Source organism: Archocentrus centrarchus, chromosome 22, assembly GCF_007364275.1.
Source record: "Archocentrus centrarchus isolate MPI-CPG fArcCen1 chromosome 22, fArcCen1, whole genome shotgun sequence".
Taxonomy (NCBI): domain Eukaryota; kingdom Metazoa; phylum Chordata; class Actinopteri; order Cichliformes; family Cichlidae; genus Archocentrus; species Archocentrus centrarchus.
The window spans coordinates 27,214,767-27,237,527 of NC_044367.1; the positions used below are offsets into that span (position 1 = coordinate 27,214,767).

The 22,761-nt window shown below is 44.4% G+C and overlaps 1 protein-coding gene across 1 annotated transcript; it reads left to right on the plus strand.

Moving 5' to 3' along the window:
- Window positions 1-1,789: 1,789 nt before the first annotated feature.
- On the plus strand, window positions 1,790-20,084 carry fndc5a (fibronectin type III domain containing 5a). The gene is made up of 6 exons (XM_030719175.1): window positions 1,790-1,889; window positions 3,135-3,250; window positions 7,678-7,876; window positions 15,011-15,100; window positions 15,260-15,393; window positions 15,842-20,084. The coding sequence occupies exons 1-6, from the start codon at window positions 1,790-1,792 to the stop codon at window positions 15,893-15,895; spliced, it is 693 nt and encodes a 230-aa protein (XP_030575035.1). The 3' UTR covers window positions 15,896-20,084.
- Window positions 20,085-22,761: the final 2,677 nt, after the last annotated feature.

Here is a 22,761-nt window from a genome sequence, read left to right on the forward strand (position 1 = left end):
GATGGATGCTCCGTTGGTACTGAGGGGCCTAAACTGTCCCAAGAAAAATACCCCCACACCACCATTACACCACTACCCGCAGCAGCAGCCTGAACTGTTGACACAAGGCAGGAAGAATCCATGTTTTTGTGTTGTTTATGCCAAATTCTGACCCGACTGTCGCAGCAGAAATCGAGACTCATCAGACCAGGCAACAGTTTTCCAATCTTCTATGGTCCAATTTGGGTGAGTCTGTGTAAATTGTAGTGTCAGTTTCCTGTTCTTAGTTGACAGGAGTGACACCCAGTGTGGTCTTCTGCTGCTGCATCTGCTTTACGAAGATGCTCTCCTGCTTCTTTCTCCCCCCATTCTGGTGCTCAGCTTGCACTGAGTTGCTACCACGTGATTGGCCGATTTATCTATTTGCAATAACAAGTAGTTGAGCAGGTATACTTAATAAAGTAGCTGGTGGGTGTATGTACAGGTTATGGTCCTGATGCTGACTAAAATAAAGAGTAGATGGTAAAGTCTGGCCTTTTCAGACCTAATGATTTCATCAATTAGAAAATGTTCATAGCAGTATTTGATGCAGCGGTTCAACCAGTTCATAAAGCCAATAAATTAGAATAACAATCAGGCATTAAATGGATGTTAAATGTAATTTAAAAGCACACAGTGATCATAACTTATTACATTTACATGGAATCAAAATCAGTATTGCTCAACGGTGCATACGGTCATGTTCTAGTGTCCCAGATTATCAGGCCGCAGTCACAGTGTGATGGCACACATGTGACTTTATTATGTTTGAAAAGAATTATATGAAAGAATCCTGAAGGAGACGTGACCATAAAACATGAAAAAAATCCGTTTCAAAGTGAATCGAATGATGATGCTGCTCTGTGCTGTCGCCTCGATCTGCACAAATGTTCATGTAATGCAGCCGCCATTAGGTACGTGTTTGTGTTAGAACGCATACAGTAATTACAGAGTGGTGTTCACCAGCAGGCAGTGCATGCATGCACACACACACAATCTCACACTTAATTATATAACAAGACAAATTATTATTCTCAAATCTTGTAGCCTGTGACCCCAATTAAACTGCAAGTGTGTTTGGAACATGAAGTGTGACACTTGGATGAAAACAGCGTGCACACACGCACACACACATTAGTTGCACAGTTTGCTGATGGGTCCAACAAACAAACTGAATTGCCAGATGAAATCATAACAAAATCCCTCCGGAAGTGAGTCTCAGCAGTTATTTTGATGCCTTTTTGTGATTTGGTGCTATATAAATAAAAGTGAATTGAACTGAGCTGGGCTGTGCGATGTGACTGAAAGAATGAAACTGTGGATACAAGCAGCAGAAATGAGCTTCCTCTGAGGGCGGCTGTGCTCTCCTACACTGGCAGCGATTCGCTCATCGCTTTGAAGCTGACAGCCGGTTGCTTCCGGACACTCCAGCCTCCGGCTGCCTGGGTAACCTTCTTGTGTATTTCGAATGTATTCAGGTCAGATGTCAATCAGCTGTGTTCTTCGCTCTCATTGGTAGTCATTTCAGTTGCTCACCTGGAAGCTGAAAAAAGTTTCTCAGGTCCCGCCCACATTGCAGAATGTCATTCACTTTTCTCTGTTCTCTGGCTGCCACGCCGCCTCCAGTGTGGATGCAGCTTCAGGCCTCAGTCACACAGACCTAGAGACCAGTTAGCAAGCAGGGGAAAAAACTGGTTGGCAAATTGGTCAGAAAGCGTGCTGCACCAGAATCTTCCTTGTGATTGCTTTGGTCCCTAGTGTATACCTCTTCATGGCCAGTTTCACACTAGCGACCGCCAACAACTTCCAGCAACCACTTGCCCACCAGTTGCCACCCCAGTCGCCCATCTACTCCCAAAGCCAAAGACTGGGTCAGTTGGTGAGAAACTGGGGGTGCCAAATGGTTGCTGACAGATCTCTAGGCCTGTATGATTGACACCCTAGATCAGTGGTTCTCAAATCCAGGCCTCGTGGCCCAGTGTCCTGCAGGTTTTAAATGTGTCTCTGCTTCAACACACCTGAGTCAAATATAGAAGTCATTAGCAGGACTCTGGAGAACATGACTACATACTGAGAAGGTAATTCAGCCATTTGATTCAGGTGTGTTGGATCAGGGACACATCAAAAACCTGCAGGACACTGGGCCATGAGGCCTGGATTTGAGAACCACTGCCCTAGATGCTGAGGAGCTTGGTCATTTGGGAGGTGCTCAGAGCTGCTGCTACTCCACATCAATGTGAGCCAGTTGAGGTGGTTCGAGCATCTGAGCAGGATGCCTCCTTGACTCTCCTGGGTGAGGTGTTTCCAGCATGCCAAACTGGGAAGAAACCCCGGGACAGAACAGGGAGATTATGTCTCAGCTGGATTGAGAGCACTTCAGTGTCCTTGAGAAGAACTGGAGATAGTGGCTCAGGAGAGGAAGGTCTTGGCATGTCTGCTTAGACGGCTGCCATCGTGTCCATGGATGGATGGGAAACCACAGACAACATAAAGAACGCCAGTGTCTCTAAATCCTTTTTGTTTCTCTCTGCTTGAGTGAGAACTTTCACCTGCTGGTGGCACTGAAGGAAAGTCAGAGCATTAAATTCAATAGAATTCACCTGACACTGAAGAGTATTTCTCCCCAGGTCTGTCTCTTCCTCCCACAGTCCAAAGACATGCAGTTAGTGGGGTTAGATTAATTGGTGAATCTAAATTGCCCATAGGTGTGAATGGTTGTCTGTCTCTCTGTGTTAGCCTGAAGACCTGTCCAGGGTGTACTCTCCCTCTCAGACAGGTGAATGGATGGTTAGACAGATTGAAATATTAGGTTTGAAATCAACAACACAGTTTTAAACTGAGCATTAACTTCAAGAACACTCCAACACTTATTTCATGAATGGTGAGACTCCAGCGTGCGTACTCCTGCATAGAGTCTGCTGAGCCTCGAAGGAAATGCTTTCTCTTTCTGTACCATCATGAATTCCACCTTAAATAATGGATTCAGCCATTTATTCACACCACTGAGTCTGGCTTTCTGCCATTCTGGTGGCCATTTCAGCAGCCGGTAAAAACAGAGCTTCTCGTCTTTGCTGCAAAACAAACACTAACCTTTGCTTCTCTCTTTCTGCTCGCAGATAGCTTGTCGCCTCCCGTCAATGTGACCATCAAAGAGGTGAAAGCAAAATCTGCTGTGGTGTCATGGGACATTCCCGAGGGAGACCCAGTCATCGGCTTTGCCATCACACAGCAGGTGGGTAACACACTCTCTGTCCCTGCAGGACAAAACTGCAATCATTAATGCTAATTACTGTGCCGGGAAGCAGTAAAAAGCACACATCTGTACAATTTGTTGTAACCTTCGTGCAATAATCAGGAAACAGTCTGTGCTCAGCCAAGCACACAAGGAAACTGGGTAAAATATTAAGTTTACTGTAAAATGAAAAGTAACAGATTCAGGCAAGTTTTATTCTGCATCTGTCTTATACATTAGCAGCAAGGTTGTGCAGAGGTTACACTGTTGCCTTCCAGCATGAAGGTCCTGGGTGTAAACCTTCTTGGGGCCTTTCTGCAACAGTCCAAAAACATGCATGTTAGAGGAATTTGGGATTCTAAGTTGGCCAAAGGTGCAGATGAAAATTTTACTGGTCAATAAGACCAGAAAAACACTTTACAGATGCCAGCCCATTCCAAAGTGTATGAATAAAATAAAATAATGGGTACCTCTTTAACCAGCTTCTACAGTAAGGTAAACAATTGTTACCAGTTTCAAAATTGGTCTCCTTAAGTCTGAACTCCTTTACAGGGCGCTCTGCTTGTGTAGACAAGCACACCTCGCTGGTGAGCAGCTCCTGTACTCTGTGTTAGCTCAGCAGGAGACACGAAGCCAGAGTTTGATGGCGTTACAGGAAGTTATTCATATTTTCATGTGTTAGACAAATAAAAGTCTGATCTTTTCTTCAGTTAGTCTCATAGTTCTAATGCCTAACAGGCATTGATTGAATTGATTGACTGATACATTTAGAATCAGTTATTCAATTAATATTTTTTTCACACACTGCAGGGACCGTCAACTGGCGGTCCGCGGGCCACATCCGGCCCACCAGAGCCATCCGGCCCCCCGAATAATACTGCCACAGGTAATATACGCCAATCAGTCATCTCGCGTCATACCCCGTTTAAATAACCGTCTCTGACTAGTCTGAATTATCAAAAGCCTCCAAACGCCACTTCCCATTGCCCATAAACGCCTCCATGTCTCTAGAACCAATCAGAACGCAAGCTCGGAACATGTGACCATGTCACTATTTTCAGCACAGCGCTGCACTGAGCATCCGGCTTTTGTCGGTGGTGATCAGATTGTAAACACAGCTGAAGGTGAGTCTGAACTTGTTTTGTGTAGAAAAAAATGTTCGGCGATCAAACTTGTCTGACTAAAGGAAGAAAAAGTCGTACCGAGATTTCCGTCGGTGAACCTGCGGAAGGATCGTTACTGGCTGCCGAGCGTACTGCGCGGGGCTCCCGTGTCCTGCTCCGCGCGTTCCTCGGTTGTCACGAACCCCGCGGCCTAGTATCGACTCTTGTTATTAAAATAAATGTGCTGCCATTCTGGGCCTTTTTCCTTCATTCACACTGGGCAGAGGACGGACTGAAGATTTTGCTGGTTTTGCCTTGAAACAAAATATTATTTATTAAAAAGTGGGTAACTTACTATATTTATATTTTGGGGAAAAAAGGTACCTCATCATTGCCTGTGAAATTAAATTGCTAACATTTACCATAAGATCCAGATAAAAAAATGAAAATAAAAAAATGCTCTTTTAAAAGAAAAGTATCCAGGCAGATTTAGAAGGTTTTGCATGAACTCTTCATGTTTCTACATTTCTTTAAAAAAAGAAACAAAAACGCTTCTGAAAGGTAGATTATGCAGAGATAAACTCATGTAACATTTTATCGTTTCCATACTCATCATATCTATAATGACCATCAACATAACAGAGGGGAACATGTAAATGCAAGACTTGCAAATCACATCATTAAAAACAGTATAAATTTGAAAGGAAAATTGATATATCAAATGATGATATAGTTCTTAGGATACAATATTAATTTCACTTTATAAGAGCATCTGGGGCTCACAGTGATTCCAGCCCTCAGACAGATATAGTTGATGACCCCTGCTGTACTGTAACAGTAACAGTGACTCAATTCTCTGCTAAAAAGATAATAACAATAACAAAAATAAGCACCCTCTCATGGAGGGACTAACATAATTCAGACTCCATCTCAGTCAGTATTACACTCTAGAAAAAATGTAGCCTGGGGTGTTTTACCACTAAAGGTACGATAAAGTACTTAATTTTCTGAGAGTGTACAAACAGCAATTGCAAGGTAAACGCTCAGTGGCCACTTTAATAGGTACGCCATGTTCAGCTCCACATTAATGCAAAGATACGCTGTACTGCCAAAAGTAGGGGCTTTAATATGATGTGGGCCCACCCTTTGCAGCTATATCAGCTTCAGCTCTTCTGGGAAGTCTTTCCACAGGTTTAGGAGTGTTTATGGGAATTTCTGACCATTCTTCCAGAAGCACATCTGTGAGGTCAGACACTGATGTTGGAGAGAAGGCCTGGCTCACAGTCTCTGCTCTAAACATGATGTTCACATCATGGATGTGCAGCTAACAAACTGTGTGATGCTGTTGTGTCAACGTGGACCAAAATCTGAGGAATGTTTCCAGCACCTTGTTGAATTTATGACCTGAAGAATGAGAGCAGCTCTGAAGGCAAAAGGGGGTCCAGCTTGGTACCAGCAAGGTGTACCTAATGAAGTGTCCTGTGAGTGTATGTGTTGATGTACCAGCATCGCTAATGCGTGTAAAAGGATTCTCACACCAACTCCCAAACTAATTAAATTAAGTTGTGGTTTGTCACAGGTTGTTGGCTGCCACGTCCGCTTTTCTTTCTTGTGTTGCTCCTTTGCTCTTAGTCAGAATGCATTATGGGAATCATCACAGGATGCAGCATCCTGTCGGACAGCCTGACGCCTCACTGACAGACTATGACAGCTGTGTGACAGGAGAAAAGTCAACATGCAAGCTTAGACACACATCTCTTGCACAACCACGCATTTACGTGGGATGATTTGCCATCACATGCATCCATCCACAGGAGACTGGAGTGACATGTTTGAGCGTAGCTGAAGAATGTGAGGTTTGAAGCTATAAATGGCATTTTCTTTGCTTGAAACTTAATAAATTATCACAGGAAACATTTAGCTGCTTTGCAACGATTGTTGTTGAAGTTGTTCTCATTCCCCGGGTCTCAACTGCTGCAGTCACAGAGATGCTGATATGATATTAAATGCTGGAGCACTGTTTTAAAGTTTGGCAAAGCATGCTAATGTGGCTCTAATCAGGACTGTCAGACTTAATGCTCCAGCTTCTTATTCAGCAGACAGAGTGCTGCAAACTGCTCATCAAGGTCTTGCAAGAAAGGTAAACTCATATTCAACAGTTATTTTGCATAAGATTCGATGGATCAGAGAAACAACACAATCTGGCAACTGAGAAGTTTATTTAGCAAGAAGGAAAAAAATCAACAGAGGAGATACTTCTTATAGTGGAACCTTTTTGTGGGGGTCCTCAAGGCTCCATCCTTGGCACTCTTTTGTTTTCTATATGCACGCTAACTCTCAGCCACTGTATCACCCACCACTGTTCCACAGTTAAAGGTCCTTTATCTGCACGAGTGAGATCTAAAAATCAACAAGGATAAACTCGGTGTAGACCTTCACATTAAATAGGCCAAGTTATCTAGTATTCACACACACATGCTTTTTATCTAACATTCATGCACACACTCACACTCTGGGGGAAATTCTGAGTTCAGTAACTTATCTTATATGAAGACTAGAGAAGCTGGGGATTGAACCACCAACCTTCAGATTAGTAGATGACCCAGGAGATGGACTCCTGAGCCACGGCCGCTCTTTATAATAAGATAATGCTGTTTAAGTGAGCATCAGTCAGAGCTCACATCACCGACTCCAGCTGATTCAGAACGCTGCCCAGGTTATAGATGGCACCAAGAAATATCAACACTTCACTCCAGGACTGGAAAATTGACGCTGGCTGCCTGTTAAATGCCATATTGACTTTGAAGTGTTACTAATCATTTGTAAAGCACTAAATGGCCAGAGTACATTAAAGGTTTATTAACCCCTTATGTGCCTGGGTGTTAAAGCAGGGAATGGTTATTTCAGCATCTTGGCTACCGCCGGAGGCAAAGTCTCGATTGTTTTTTTTTTTTAAAAAGTCTTATTATTATGTACGTGTATTGCACATTTTTATTGACAGACTTTTCTGAATTTTTAACATTTGGCTGTGTTCTTATAATTTGCCTTATCCTTAACTAATTTGGGGGTTTGTATGTGCATGTTTTTAATTTCTATCTGTGGAGCATTTTATAATTTTATGAAGAGTTTATATAAATAAAGTTATTTTATTATAAATACTAACGAGGTAGGAAAGACAGGAATTACAAAAAGATCCAGAAAGAAACAGTTTTATGTCATATTTTCCCCCCTGCAGTTGCTCTATGACCCACCAGGGGGCCCACTTTTCCATGCTGAGTACGAGTGCGTCCACCTGTTGTACATAATGTGTCTCATGTCCAACAGAAGAAAGACGTGCGCATGCTGCGATTCATCCAGGAAGTCAACACCACCACACGATCCTGTGCATTATGGGACTTGGAGGAAGAGACCGACTACATAGTGCATGTCCAGTCCATCTCCATGTCTGGGACGAGCCCACTGAGCGAACCGCTGCGCTTCCGGACGCGGAAGGAGGCCGAGACTCAGGCCTCTAAGAGTAAAGGTGACACGCAGACACACAAATACGCTCAGTCATCCAACACGTCCACACTTACGAGAAAAAAAAAAAAAACTGCATCTGTCTGTTTTCCCGACATGACTGCAGCGAGGACTTGGCCTCTTGACAACATTGTGACTGATTTTGTCCAAAGACCAATAAAAAATCAATAGAAACACAAACCATGAAATGAAATTTTATAAGAAAGTGCTCTTGAAGCTCGGCCCCTCGAACCACAGCTCAGGAAGAGCTGAGAAGGATGCATACTTCACTGTGTATCGACTTGCCTTCGTGGGCCTCACCCTGCATGCACTCTGCACAACCGCACTGTAAACCAAAACGAGGAAAGGCATTTATCAGTCACAGAGCGAAGGCACTCGGAGCTGCGAGGGGCGGGGAATCGATGCGCTCTTGGCTGAGGTACTTCTCCATCTATTCTTCCTCTCATTTACACTCATCTCTCATGTGAGCTGCAGCTACACTCTGCAGACTGTCGAGCCAGAAAGAGTCTGAACTTCTGTGCAGACTCTTTCTGGTGGTGAGCGCGCTGGCAGAGGCTCGTAGAACAGAGAAGCAATCATTGCAGAGCGGTGAGGCGATGCCACCGCTGAGGCCTAATTAGCACCGGATGTGTCTGTGTGTGTATTGTTTGTGTAGTTGGGAAGGATTTACAGAAATCAATAATGGCGCAGATAAACAAGTCAGTTTTTATAGCAGTCTTCTTCACGTTCTGGTTTCTTTGAGGTTTCAGGACGGATCTTCTCTCCTGCTGCTTTCAAAAGACACAACGATGGCTTCAAAACAAACGCACACTCGGTTTTACTGAGAGTGGAACAACAGGGAAAATCTATTAAAATATAACTCAAGATACACTCGAGTTTATATTAATGAACCAACGGTGGACACAGCTGTTCCTGCATGCGGGGGGCGCTGCTGAAAGTTATTAATATTTGTGTCCCAGTGTGAAGATTTGATTCACAGGTTAACTTCCAGGAAGTCTCATGGAGGCTGCTCGCGAGATGGTCCAGAGTGAGCAGGTCATCGCTGAGCTGTAGCCCAAAAATCTGAACATTTTTCTTGTTTTCAATAGAAGACAAAAGCTGCTTTTATTTTTACTTCAATTGTAGTAAAATACTTAGAGGCAGTATGAGGGACATCGGAGCACCGTGAGCACGAGGCCAGCAGCCGTGTGTGATGCTGTCAGGTCAACGTGGACCCAAATCTAGCTTAGCATTAACCCGGAGATGGGCGAGAACAGGTAGACTCAAAAGCTCACAAACAGTATTTTAATTTTAAATGAGGACAAAAACTGGCCCAACTTAACCACCAGACCATAAAGGAGCACCAGTCTTTATGCTGATTTTTATTTGCTTCATTTTTTTTTTTCTGTTCTGATTAATGAAACGTTATAATTAATAAGCTTTAGAGGTGGAGGTAGGTGGTTATGGTTACCTTTTAATGCTGAACACAGGTAGCTGTATGTGTAAGTATTAGCAGCCTTCTCATGTAACTCTCAGTAAGAGAGCAAATTATTTCCCAGAAGGTCGAGAAGCGCAGGTCACGTCTGTGTACCAGAGCGCGACCTCACACTCTCTTAAATGAGTCGGCTGCAGGAAGTCTGCCTCAGTTCGCTCGTCCAGGCCCTGAAGATGCAGAAAATTCACCTACCGGCAGGTTTTGCCCACAAACGCACACAGAGTCCCTAATTTGCTGAAAAATGTTGCTTCACACATTTGAAACTATCATGAAACAAATATCCAGAGAACAAGTCTGTGATTCATCATCCTTCACTCGTACTCAGCCGCAGCTTCACGGTTTAGCGCGACGACACGCATCCGTCTCCGCCTCATTCGCGCTGTGTGCTCAAGGATGTCTGTTTAATTAGCGTAGCTGTGCTGAGACAATTAAACCTTTGATGGCAGATGAGAAGGTGTTCTTCAAGTGAACATTTTGTAATTTAGTGGAAAATGGTTGAAGATAGGATTTGGCATCTGCGGTAATTTTAGTTCAGAGTGATTTGTTTAAATTCTCCCCAATATGTTGGGCTTTTATGATGAAGGGCTTTATTTGTCTTTTTCAAACTAGACAGTGATCGTCACTGACTGCATCATTTTAGCTCATAATCCTGCCAATTTCTCATCAGAGGAAACAGCTAAACTGAGTCCAGACACTGGGATGAGAGCTGTGTGCTTATTGAGAATGACTGAAGGACAAAATGTGCCCAGAAGAAGGAAAAATGAGTTTGTCTTTCACTGCAGATAATTGCACCGGGTCCGGAGTGTGGAGGGAGAGCGTCTCAGTTCTTCTCTTAGTCTTTTGTCTCTGTATGACGGGCGAATGTCCCGAGAAGAAGAGAGAGGCGTTCACCGTCCTCGCTCAGCCCCTCTGTTCTGCAGTATCACGCTGATCTCGGTGGAGAGAGCAAAGGATGAGCCTGAAATGCCGGATTATTCCGCATTTCTTCTGGTTTCCTCTTTCACAATGGGTTTAAGCTTCAGGAGATCAAAGGAAGTAAGAGAGAGGAGGGAAAAAACAGCAGGAAGCGAGGAGGGGGGAACGGAGTGACTGACAGGAGCAGCCACGGAAATACAGGAGAAGGAGAAATCCTGAAAATTAAATTCTGCTCTCAGAAACACACAACGTGTGTGCTTTTGGCACAGACGTACCCGCACGGCCTCTCAGGGCAAAATACAGACTCGCAAACAGGCAGGATTAAAAAGCGCTGGTGAAAAGGTTCATCGTCTCCTCAGATCTAATAAAGATAGAAACTTCTCTCCCAACGACTCACATCAAAAATCAAAATTTTCTTTTGTCGTGAAGGATTTTGATGCGTGTGTGAAAACGGGGCTGCTGTAAAATACTGGAGGATATTTCCCCTGACAGCATCCCTCAGCTCAGCTGGAAGCACAGGGAAAACTCTCCTGGAATATATTTTAAACACATGAGACAGAAGAAGAATCCTTCATAGGAAAAGCTCGACATTGTTTTGGTGAAAATCAGTTTCTTTATTCCCAATAATGGGATCAGGAAATCAATGGCAGCTGAACTTTTGTGTGTTTAAGTAAGGAGGAGAGTCGGGATGTTTTCAGCCTACCTCAGCTTAAAAGCTTCAAACAGTAGGAATTTTATCAGTCACGCACACGACATGCATACAGATAAATATACAGCAGCCACCTGAGGTTACAGATTGGGGGGGGGGCTCTCATCTGGGACCGGTTTTGAGTTTTGGGTCGACTCCGTTTGGATCAGTTAGGCTCAAAAACACTCGGCGGGTGTGAAGATGTAAAAATAGTGACAGTAGGGAGCACAGCGGTTGGAGACCACGGCAGCCGAGTGCAATAACCTGCAGCCTCGCTGCCTTTGAAACGGTCGCTTCAAAGACGGGGACCGCGTGTGCAGCCGCTCGCTGTCGGTCGCCGTCTTTAAAACGATTTTTGGTGTCATAAAAGGGATGAAAGGGCAACAAGACGGCGTCAGTAGGGGGGGTCAGGACGGGGTCAGACTGCGATGAGGCAGGGACATCTGAAAGTTTGTTACATACACAGTAATTCACATCAAGTACTTCCATTCAGAGCTCAGCCAGAACCTCAGATCTGAAACTGTGACCTGAGAATAGTCTTGAAAGTGGTTACCACATCTACTTCTAATCAGTCTGAAAAGATTTAATGCTATCATCAGGTAACTGCACGGAGGCTGCTTTTTACTCCCGTGTGACTGAGACAATTAGTCTTTAACCCTCGAGCTCCCCATTACAGAATCTGTGTGCTGTCCTGTGACCTGAGAGCAGTACGGTGTATCTGCAGCTGCTCACTGCTCATCCCGCTTCCCGCCTCTGTCAGCAAGCATCCCGTCAGAGCCTCGGTAGCCATTAAGCCCCTTTCTCATCCTCCAAATTTCATATCTTTGATTCCTGCGCTCACTCGTTGGTCGCTCCCAGCAGAGACGCGAGCAGAGAGGAGTCAGTGCAACAGGCGTTAACAGAATGAGGCACCATCACCTTGGAGCTCAACTACACCACCACCAGTAGTTTTGTTAGAGCCCAACAGCAGCTGAGCTGTTTTTCCTCCTCTCCCTGTGGTTTATATGTCCCACCTGTGTACCACAGCTCTTTTATGTGTTGAAGGTAAAAACACTTCTGCAAAGATGCAATTACAGCTCCTCCTGCAGCCTCCTCTCTCCTCAGTCCTCAGTGAGACCGATTTTCGGTCACAGCCAGGTGGACGGACATTTAGTCTTATTAACAAAATGCTTTCCAAAATGCTGAACTATTCATTTAAATCCTGAATGTTGATGCCACAGGAGGCCCAACTTTTCAAAGAGAGAGTGCTGAAAAATTAAAAGTAAATGGAACTTACTGATAGTTGTAACTGATGAAACCCGAGTGGGCATCAGGGGTGTTTTACAGCAGCCCACAGCCCCGATGAGGCCACGTAGCAACAGTGTCAGGCACCCAGGGCTGCAGTACTTTGATTATTTAATCCAAGGCAACAGAGGCCAATCGATCAGCAGAATTGCTTGATGCTAAAAGCTACCAGAGCGTGGGGTTCCTGCCACACCGGGCCCTCCAAATGTCACACGCTGCATCTAATAAGAGTGCTCTCCACGCTGCAGTGAACTTTATATCAAGCCTGTGACTTCCACAGCACTCAGCAGTGTGAGGAAAAGTTTTATGCTCTGTGGATGTCTGCAGGCACCAGCAGGCAGGCTGCACATGTTCGTCTTTTTCTCCTGATGGCTAGAAGACTTCAAAGACGGTATTTTATCCAGGCTGGTGTAATTAAAGAAGACCTATTGTGCTTATTTCTAGCTCCGTTTTTCTATTCTTGGACTAGAGTAGCCTTTAATGATTCACAGTTCAGAATAATCCTCATTATCTTATGCTGGGGCTTTGTGCAGCCCCCCCCCACCACCTTAGCTTCCTTCTTTTTGCCTGCAGCTGGGTGCTTCAGATCTTCAGATGACCATTTTATGCTCCCACTGACATCAGAGCCAAGATTGGAAGAAAACAGTGTTTAGACCTCACTTTTAAATACTGAAAAATTGTGAACTACCCCCGACCCAGCGTCCTGCCTTAATCTAGTTAATCCAGGTGATGTCTGAGCCACTGTGATGCTCTTAGAGCAGGTATCATATCTGAAGTGGGCAGGCACACAGTTTGAACCGCAGTCTTACCACTGCACTTACCATTATCTAGACATCCATCCACATACATATACATACACACAGTAAAAATTAAAATATATATACAATAAAGAATAAGTGGTGCCCTTTATTTATTTTTTTGTTAAATCTACTTTAAACGATGTTCTCTTCACTCCAGCAAGCACTCAGTTTTTCCAATTAGTGATGATGCAAAACAACATCCTATTGGCTGCCACTGTGCATGTGTGTGACTGTGTCTGCACAGTTTAAATTGACTGGAAATCATCACCTCTTTTTAACCAGCACCTGCGCTGCAGTTCCCTGTCGTTGCAGTGCTGTAGGTGACAGGCGCAAAGGATAGAACAAGATCTGAAAAGCAGTCAATTAACACGACATTTAGGCACTAGGACAGCTGTGAAATAGTAACACTGTGAGATTCAAGTGCTAAAGGCAAGACAGCAGATACTATCCGTGCAAGGAAGTTTAACGTCTCAAGAGTAAGAATACAGACTTCGAATAGCAACTAAAATAAAAGTCTGTCAGTGAAACCCCCAAATGGATAAAATGACTGAGCAGAGAAGTTCGATCAAGTCTGCTGCTGCTCTACAGCAGAGCGCACTGATGACTTTGAAAGTGAGGATGGAGGGAAGGCCGTCTTAGCAGAAATCCCTGCAGAAAACAAGCAGTCGATGGTTAAAAGATATCACTGAGTTGTTTATGTAGAGAGGCTCAAAGGCGCTACATGCTCCCACCCTGGCCTCTGCTGGTGATGCTAAAGCAGAAGTTTCCTCCTAAAAACTGCTTTGCAGAATTCCTCAGAAGATGATCCTGAAAAAACAAAAACAAAATGTGTAGATGGAAAGGTGGGGACCACCTGAGATAGCTGCACCTGCAGGACAGCAGCTACGGAAGTCGCAATAACAGAGCAGCAGTTGAAAGAGTATTGTGAAGGTTGGCAGAGATAAAACGGGGTGCCTGATGTGTCTTGACTCTGTTCTTCTGCACAAAATGGACGGATCGAGCGCTGCTTGCTTTGGTTGAAGAGGTCAAAGGGAGCTTTGAAGAGTTAAACTTGTTATCACAGCACAAACACTGCTGGGTGCTGGAATAAAGCTAGAGGAATGCTGGCAGAAACCATTCATCCTCTACATTCATGATTTAATAGTTATTTAACCTTTCACATCACTTTAAACTTTATACTGAATTTATTTAAACATAATACTCCAGTGCATTCAGGTCTGATGCTGTTCTGTAAATCAGGAGACATGAAAAATAAATTGATTTTCAAGACAAATAAATAAATTAATGCCACTAAATTATTGCTGTAGGGAAATATGATGCATAGACTGTGCATAATAAAGTAGCTTCTGAGTCCAATGAGCAAAACCAGTCTAAGTGCTTTCTAACTGCATTTCTGCTAATAGCCAGCAGGGGGCGACTCTGGTTACAAAAGGAAAATGGCTTTAACTGTAAAAAAAAAAAAAAATTTCTGTAGTAAACTTAAAAAATCAAAGTTTACTGTTATTTAATGTAATGCTAAAAATAAAAGAACACCTATTTACTTTGGTGTAGTATGCACGGGTAAAAAGCGGCTCTAAAACTGGCAAAAATACAGTAAAATGTCCAAAATTTATGCCCACCTCCTTTGCAGTTTTCATATTTGACACAAACATATTATGCTGACTTTTTGCCTCCGGGCTCAGTTTTTTGACCTTCACCAAAAATCTCAATAAACTTAATAGAAAAAAAGCTTTTGGCTCACGGTGGTCAGTTGTACTTATGCTGACCTCATCATTTGAAACTCAGTTTTTAATATCAGGATCCGCCTCCTTAACAGTGCACATTATAGAAAATAGGTCCAAGCATAATAGTGCCCCTTTCCAGTCAGTGCTGGTGGTGTAATAGGGCGAATGTTATATTAATATATTGTCTATAGCAAATTTCCTTTTATTACTTTTTTATGCTAATCCATTTCCTGTCTCCTCTTGAATCCTTCAGACGAAGTGACAATGGAAGAAGTGGGACAGACCACCCAGCTGAGGGCTGGAGAGCTCATCATCATCGTGGTGGTACTTATCATGTGGGCAGGTGAGGACAGCCCTGTTCAGTAAAGCAGGATCAGGAGGCCTCTGTGTGCACTACAGCTGTCCTAATTCTCTAAATGTAACAGAAAATCCAGCTTTTCTCGTGTGTTTAGCTGATATCTCCATTTGGCCCATCACGAATGCGAACCGTCTCTCCTCCCAGGTGTGATCGCCCTCTTCTGTCGCCAGTATGACATAATCAAAGACAACGAGCCCAACAACAACAAGGACAAAGCCAAAAATTCCTCAGAGTGCAGCACTCCCGAGCACCCGACGGGGGGGCTGTTGCGCAGTAAGGTATAACCCACCCCCCTCCCCTCCTCTCCCTGGGTGTCTTCCCCTCAGCGGCGCCGGGCAGGTGAATGGTCCCGGCCACTTTTTTTCCACTGACACTTCATACGCTGTCATGGTGTCATCTGAGCGTCAGGCTAAAGCTGAACATTGCTCCAACATGGCGCCATCACGTGCATGACTAAGCAGCATCAGCTCGCAGCGGCCCTCGAGTCATGGCTTCTAACACGTCTTTTTAATTGGTTAAATGCACAGAGCCCATTTCACATCCATTTATTATGTGCTGACAGCAAAAGTCCAAAACTAAACTTTATTCCTTTCACCCCTGATACAAACATCAATAAAGCATCCAAGTAGCAGCAGAGGCATCGCCATGCTCATTGAATCTTATTGTACGATTCCTGTGAGTCCCTCAGGCTTCTCATACCTGTTCTCGTCTCCTCTCCTCCCACAGTTCCCCAAGAACAACAACAATAGGATGCCATCTGTCAACATCATTGAGGTGTGACTGCCAGGACGTCGTCTCTTTACCTAAAAGACTTTGTGCTCTCACAAACAAGCGGGCCCCTTTTAAGCCCATCTGCTTGTCAGGATGATGCTGGGACTCTGGGCCCCTCGGCAGCGCCTTCTCTCCTTTGGGCCTGGCGTCGGCACAAAGCCGCAGGACTCCGGGCGTCGGGCGCGCCCCGGCCGGCGCCGGTGTGAAGAGGCCGCGGCCGCTCCGCGCTCAGTGACTATCGCACTGCGGGGCAACAGAGATTAGAGCCGAATGGCTCCAGCGGTGGAGAGACTACAGATAAACAACCCCCAGGGACCAAAGCTGATAAACAGAGCCAGAGACCTTTTCATTCTCTCCGTCCCCGTCTTCTCAGTGCGTTATCGGTGACTGCAAACCCGGGCATTTCTCTTTTCTGGGTAAAAATTGTCCCCCTCTAATCTTTTCTATCTGCACATTATTTCATCGTAACCTGCTGCATTCTGTACTTTTAAGTGGGCTGTTAGAGTTTAGCTCTTTAAATTTTAACAAGGTGCCACCAGTACAGTTTTGTTGTTCTGGTATTTTTGTTTCATCGATCCCCTCTCGGGCAGAAACTCTTTGCCATCTTGTGGATTCACTCTCAATTTTCCCCCCTCAGGGAATCCAGACTCCACCACCTGGCTAATTCACGGGCTGTTTCTAAAATGTGTTGTGATGAAGCCAGAGCAGCTTTTTTTAGAGAGCTGCTCCCAGAGCTGAATCACCGGGACTCACCAACCTGTAACGAACACATATACACAGTAAAGTTCACAAGAAGCCAGGTTTCATCCTACTTTCGTCCCCTTCTTTTGTGCTTTTATTCTGAAATGTTACATTCCACATCCAGGATGAGCCCTTTAGTATTCCCTCGTGTCTTTCTCTTCGAGGGTGATGAATCTCAAAGCATTCTGGAGACGAGCAGAACTGCCATAATGGAGTGCATTCATCTAATTAATGAACTCTAAAAGGGGCTGGACTCTCAGAAGAAGTGGTCTTTCCTCTTCAGAGACACAAGGGAGCTCTCTTATATCAGCAATAACAGCCCTCAGAGGAAGTGCAGAATCGAGGACTCAGACTCTGTAGCCTCTGAGTAAAATCCCGACCTCTCAGCATGTTGTAATATTCAGGCAGACAAATGAACTGCACGTCCAGTTTGGAGGGAATCGACTCTGAGCAGAGGATTCCCAAACGTCTTTAAGCGCTGTTGTAAAAACTTTGGTTTCTGACGGCTAGCATGGGATTAAAAAAATATATATTATTGTTTTTTAAATGGGGCCCAACTTGCAACCCTAGGACTTCTTTGTCAGCAGACAGAAGGGCTTCTCTTCAGAGTTTTTCACCAATTTAAAGTCAACATTTGTGCTGAAACATGACGATATATGGCACATATGGGAGCAAAATGATGCATTCGAGGGCTGATTCAAACTCAGTAGTACTGCCTTAAAAATAATCATACATTGTGATTTATCTAATAAGATGGAAGCCCCCGTATCTCACATCATGTTATTTAACTTCCACCCAGTATTTCAATGTGTGTGCAGAGAAACAGGAAACGTTACAGATCGATGCCATGTTGTCCAAAAAGCTGGAAGAAGTAGGCTGGCCTTCAATTATTTTAATGTGTAAATACATTTAAAATGTCATTCTTGTTTGGTGGCATCAGTCTAATGAAAGATCCAGTCTGGTAATGTGAGAGAGTGCTGCTACTGCTGGTCCTCTTATTGAGCAGGTTTTTCATCGCAGTCTTCTACTGTTACGTGCTTCTATTATGTCATTATGCTGTTTATGTGCATTAAGAAAAGAGTGTTTCTGATGAGGGACGAAGCCCTGGATGCTTTAAGTAATCATCCAGACATTCAGCTGCTGAAAATCTGTAGTCGTTCTGCGATACGCTGACGCGTCTTTTATTGTGAACGCAGCAGGTCCAGCTCCTCTGGCCTCCAGCGAGTGGAAAAGAGAGGCAATGAAGAGAGTAGGTAGACTGGTAACTGATGCAATGGCAGGTTTTTAATCACTAGCAAGCCTCCATGAGCAGCGAGCCCTGCTATTTGCTGCACATCATTTCCCCGGCTTCCTGCCCCAATTTCTTCCTCTTCACTGCAATTGTCACGAGAAGGCTTAAAATTTAAACGCGGGTCTAATGTGAAGGTCTCTCCTGACTGACCAGCGCTGCTGTCTAGCCAGGACAAACTTTGGGAAACCTTCTGTGGAGTGATCAGCACTTTCCTGAAAACTTCTGCAGCTGAAGGCTGAATCCGTTTCTCCCCAGGAACAGTGCCTCGGTAGCAGGCTCTCCGATCAATAGGCATCCATCCGCACAGTGACGGATAAGGATGAGCCTCTCCTCCAGATGATTTCTTTAAACTTCTTAAGTTTGTCAACAACATATTTGTCAGCGGCATTCCCTGAAAGCATTCATTAAGTCCTTTCCTCCTCTTTGGTACAGTCAGCTAGCAGCTTATGAGCATATGTTGTCACTGTAAATATTGTATTACTGATTTAAACGTAGGGCTGCGGCAGGTTGTTGTCAAACTTTACTGATGAATAGCTCGACATTTTGGGTCTTTTTTGCTGTTTGACAAAAAGATCAACACTTCTCTTTGAAGCTGGTTACATTACAGCCAACACATTCTCACAGTAAGGCATCAAATAGCAGTGCATCACCCCCCCTGGGGTGGACAGTCATGCTGTTTTATAAGATGCAACAAGGTGTCCTTTGGCGTTGTTACCTTGATGCACCAGTCACAACAAGGGTCCCGTTTTAGAGACCCACAAAGTCCACATTAGGAGGTTGGAGGTTTGGGATCTTTGTTTCTCTTACTCACTCGTTAGGTTTGTATTCACTCAAAGGTCAGGGTTAGGGACCGAGTCAGTGGCTCAGGGGTAGCACTGCTGCCTCCCAGAAGAGGAGTCCTGGTTCAACTCCGGGTAGGGTCCCTCTGTGTGGCGTTTGCTCTGGTTTCTCTGGCCAGGCTGCAGCGAGGCCGGTGTGTCAGCGTGACTAGTTAGAGGTCAGCTGTGACATCACAGCAGGTGTGCATAGCTACCATAAACGATACTTACAGTCGTCTGTGAAAGCAGGACAAAGCCCACATGTAAAAGCTTGCAGGGTGGCAGCACTAAACGCTGTTTGGAAATTCTGGTTAATATATTAATCCTGCATGTTGGCAGCTGCAGCAGGTGACTCGAGTACTGAAGGCTGCGGTTCGAGTCCACCCTGGGCCGTTCCTCCTCACCTTCCTGTCTACTCCACTGTCAGGTCTGGAATTTAATAAAGAGAAATGCAGCTGTCCAAGTGGTCCTATACAAGCATCCAAATGTGTGACCATTGCCATAAATGCTGAAGGCTGTAGCTGTGAGGGGAATGAGACAGAGCTGCTGGCTCGAGCAACAGTACAATCAGTCCCTTCATCTAACTCACGGCAGAGAAAGCCATCAAGTGGACCTCTGAATATGCCAACTTTTCCCTTTAAGGGTTGCAGCTGAGCGCACTGAGCGAGCTCTGCGACTCAGACATGAAAAAAAAATTTTATTTTTTTTTACACGCAAGTGGTTGACCGTGTTTAACAGCTACACAGCGGTCTGACATGTCCAGTTAATTAAGTGGAAGGCATCTGGGTATCTAATTAGTGTCCGCTCATTGCAGTTCTCTCAGCGCGGCCCTGCTGCGGCAGAAAAACTGATCACTCTGATTCAAGTTGGCTGAAAGTATCAGGGCGCAGCTGCTGCCGCTCTGATTGGAGCGGGTTAAGTCAACAGCGATCAAAAGAAGATGAAAAATATTTTTCCTTAATCGCGCTCGACAAACGGTGACGACGGCAAGAACCCTCTGAGCTTCAGCGCCACCGGCCCGGGACGTTTTCTCCTGTTACTGTTCTGCAGAATCAATGCCTGAAATAACGGAAACGCTCGGTTGCAGCGATGAATCATTTCACATCAAACGCTGGATTTTTCAACAACTTATACGCCGTGTATTTTATTTTAGAGTAGAAACACGCCTGGAAATACATGAAGTTTGTTTCATTATGGGATTCTTGAAATATACTGTAGGAATGAGGTTCACGAAGAAGCATGGTTTAGAAAAATTAACTGCTTTACTAGTGCTATCATGTTTATATTCATTGTATGACGTGTACAGCAGTCATTGCTTAATGAGGGCTAGCATGGTTTAACTATTATACACAAGGTTACACAACTTCAGTTATGAAGAATATGGTGTATGCTTACTTGTGTATGCTTAAATAAAATATCTAATATTTTCAAAATAAAGGTTTGTTTGCTCTCTGTTGGAAACAGTGAAGAGAAGTGATGATGTTCCGGAGGAAACATGAGTCTGCTGTTTTCTGAGCTAAAAAAAGACTAAAAGGTTATTCATGGTAAGAAAAACTTCAAGCCTTTTTGGGGGGGTTAAAGATAAAATTCACCAGACTGCAACTGACACTTTTCCTCTCTAAAAAAATTCAATTTAGTTTCACTGCTGCTGCATTATCAAAGTTTGACAGAAACGTCCTGCTGAAAAATTCAGCCGTCAAAACTGTTTCAGGCAAATGCGTTTACGTCCAGTCAGCAGCAAGAAAACGTGCATGAATTTGTAATGACTTAGAAATCAATGAGGCTTTAGCAGCAAAACAACAAATCACTTGAAGCCTGCTCGAGTCCAACATTAGACTGCATTTGCTTGCGTGTGTGTCGATACGAGAGCGACCGCCGGCTCGACTGTTTGGCTGAGCAGGCGAAAGGGTTTTTATAGCTGACCGAGGCTCGTTATTTGCGGTCTGTTCTGACAATACCCAACACAGCTGCAGGAAAACTGTGAGGCATGTCAGGTAAACACAAAGCTGTGTTACTGCACGAACCCTGCTCATGACTCCGAAGGGACGAGCAGAGAACACTAAACATTGCTGGAAGGTGTAGGCCGGTGCGGCAGGTGCACACAGGCCCTGCGGTCTGCACAGCATGTTTCATAAGGCCTTCGCTGACACACACACACACACACACACACACACACACCTACCTACCAACCTGGCTGACCGGGCAGGGACAGGCTGCCTACCCTCTGCACAGACAGGATTACTCGAACCGCATGCATTACTGAACGGAAGAGCCCCCTGCTCTGTATGTGGGCTGTCAGAATAAAACTGGCAAAAGATGCAGTATTATTCACCAAACATTAACACAGGAAGACAACTGCAGAGGACGCTCTGACTGTAGGAGCGGGTTAACAGCCGGTGGCACTTACACTTCTCTTACAAGGTTTAATGAGAGCACAGAGCAGAGAACCCACCGAGCGGCTCGGAGTACAAAGAGGCTGCTGCTGCTTTACAATTAATTTAAAAAGAAGAATTTACAGTAACGTTGATCATTTAAAACATCGGAGGAGGTGCTACGAAGCTGGAGACCTACGGGTATGACGTCACCGCCTACTGACCAATCAAATCTGCTGGAGGAGCCTTCAGACTTTAAGAGTGTCGGCAGTTTGTCTTTCCTGATATCAGTAACTGCTTTTTTTTTTTTTTTAACACTTGGCAGCAAAGATTTTTACAGCTGTCATTGCTCTATGTGCATCAATGCTGCGCAAAAGTCTTGAGCCATCCCTCGTTTCTTTATATTTTGCTATTTTTTTAAAGTGCTCTTGAGCAATGGTTCTTCAGGCTTTCTGAAGGTCTTCCAAAGTTTTCCTTTGGACATCGGATGCTTTTACACTCATTTTCAGTCCAGTCTTTGTACCCGACCGTTCTCAGAGGAACGTTTTATTGTTTAACACCGACCTATGAATCATTCAAGCATTAAAACAAAAAGGCTCCAAACCAGTGATGTGTCTACACACAATGGACAACTTAAAAGAGCCAGTTTCAAATTGTTGCCGTTTCTTTAGTTGACTCTATGAAAGTTGCCAAAGATAACAGCTTGACAGGTATAAAATCATATTTTTAGATGAACAAGGTGATTCTTAAAGCGCTATTAGTTGAAAACTTGGCATATTTCAGCATCAGCATATCTGAAAGTCATGACCTTAAGAAACAGGAAAAATATCCAGCAAAGACCCAACACGGACCTGAGAGAAGCACCTGGACCTTCAGTTGATCCATCTGCTGTTCACTGAAGCCTCATCAGAAACGTCTCAGTGGAAGGACGGCTGCCAAGAAGGCGTTCTGAGCTGGACTGAAAACTAGTGGCAGCAGGTCTGATGGAGCAATGAATACAAATACAATTTTTTTGGTTCAATTTAACATCAACATGTACAGAAGAGGTCAGGAGAGAGGAACAACAGTGAACATCTGCAGCCTTCTGTAAAACATGGTGGAGGTTCTGTCAAGGTTTGAGCCAGTGGTGGAGATCAGATTTTGATCCACCATGCAAAACCATCTGGACAGTATCTAATTGGCAACAGCTTCATTATTCAGCATGACGATGATCCTAAACACGCTCCCAAAGCAGTGAAAGCATCCCCGGGTAGAAAAACTCTATCAGTCATACATCAGCCTCCCCAGAGCCCGGACCTCAGCATCACTGCAGCAGTGTGGGATCATCCTGACAGAACAGAACAAAAGGCAGAAACATCCAAAGAAGAGCTTTGAATGTCCTTCAGGAACTCCTGGAGAACTTCCTGCAGACTGCTTAACGAAACTACAGGACGCTGCCTCAGAGAGTTCAGAACTGTAGAAACTGTCTTTTCCCTATATGTTGTATTTCCATTTGTTTGCAGATTTCAATAAATTGCATCTATTTCTAGTCAAAAGTTTGGACACTGATGGGTGAGCGTCCAAACTTTTGACTGGTATAAAGAAACGAGAGCTGAGTTAAGACTTTTGCACAGTATCGTATGTGATCCTAAACAGGCCTACATTACTGTTTTT

Bases quoted from the DNA above. Each gene is read 5' to 3' on its own strand.
- fndc5a (XM_030719175.1), top strand. From the start codon at position 1,790: ATGGCCAGTTTCACACTAGCGACCGCCAACAACTTCCAGCAACCACTT. The intron at 3,251-7,677 runs GTGGGTAACACA...CATGTCCAACAG, and splicing joins GCTTTGCCATCACACAGCAG to AAGAAAGACGTGCGCATGCT. The intron at 15,101-15,259 runs GTGAGGACAGCC...CTCTCCTCCCAG, and splicing joins GGTACTTATCATGTGGGCAG to GTGTGATCGCCCTCTTCTGT.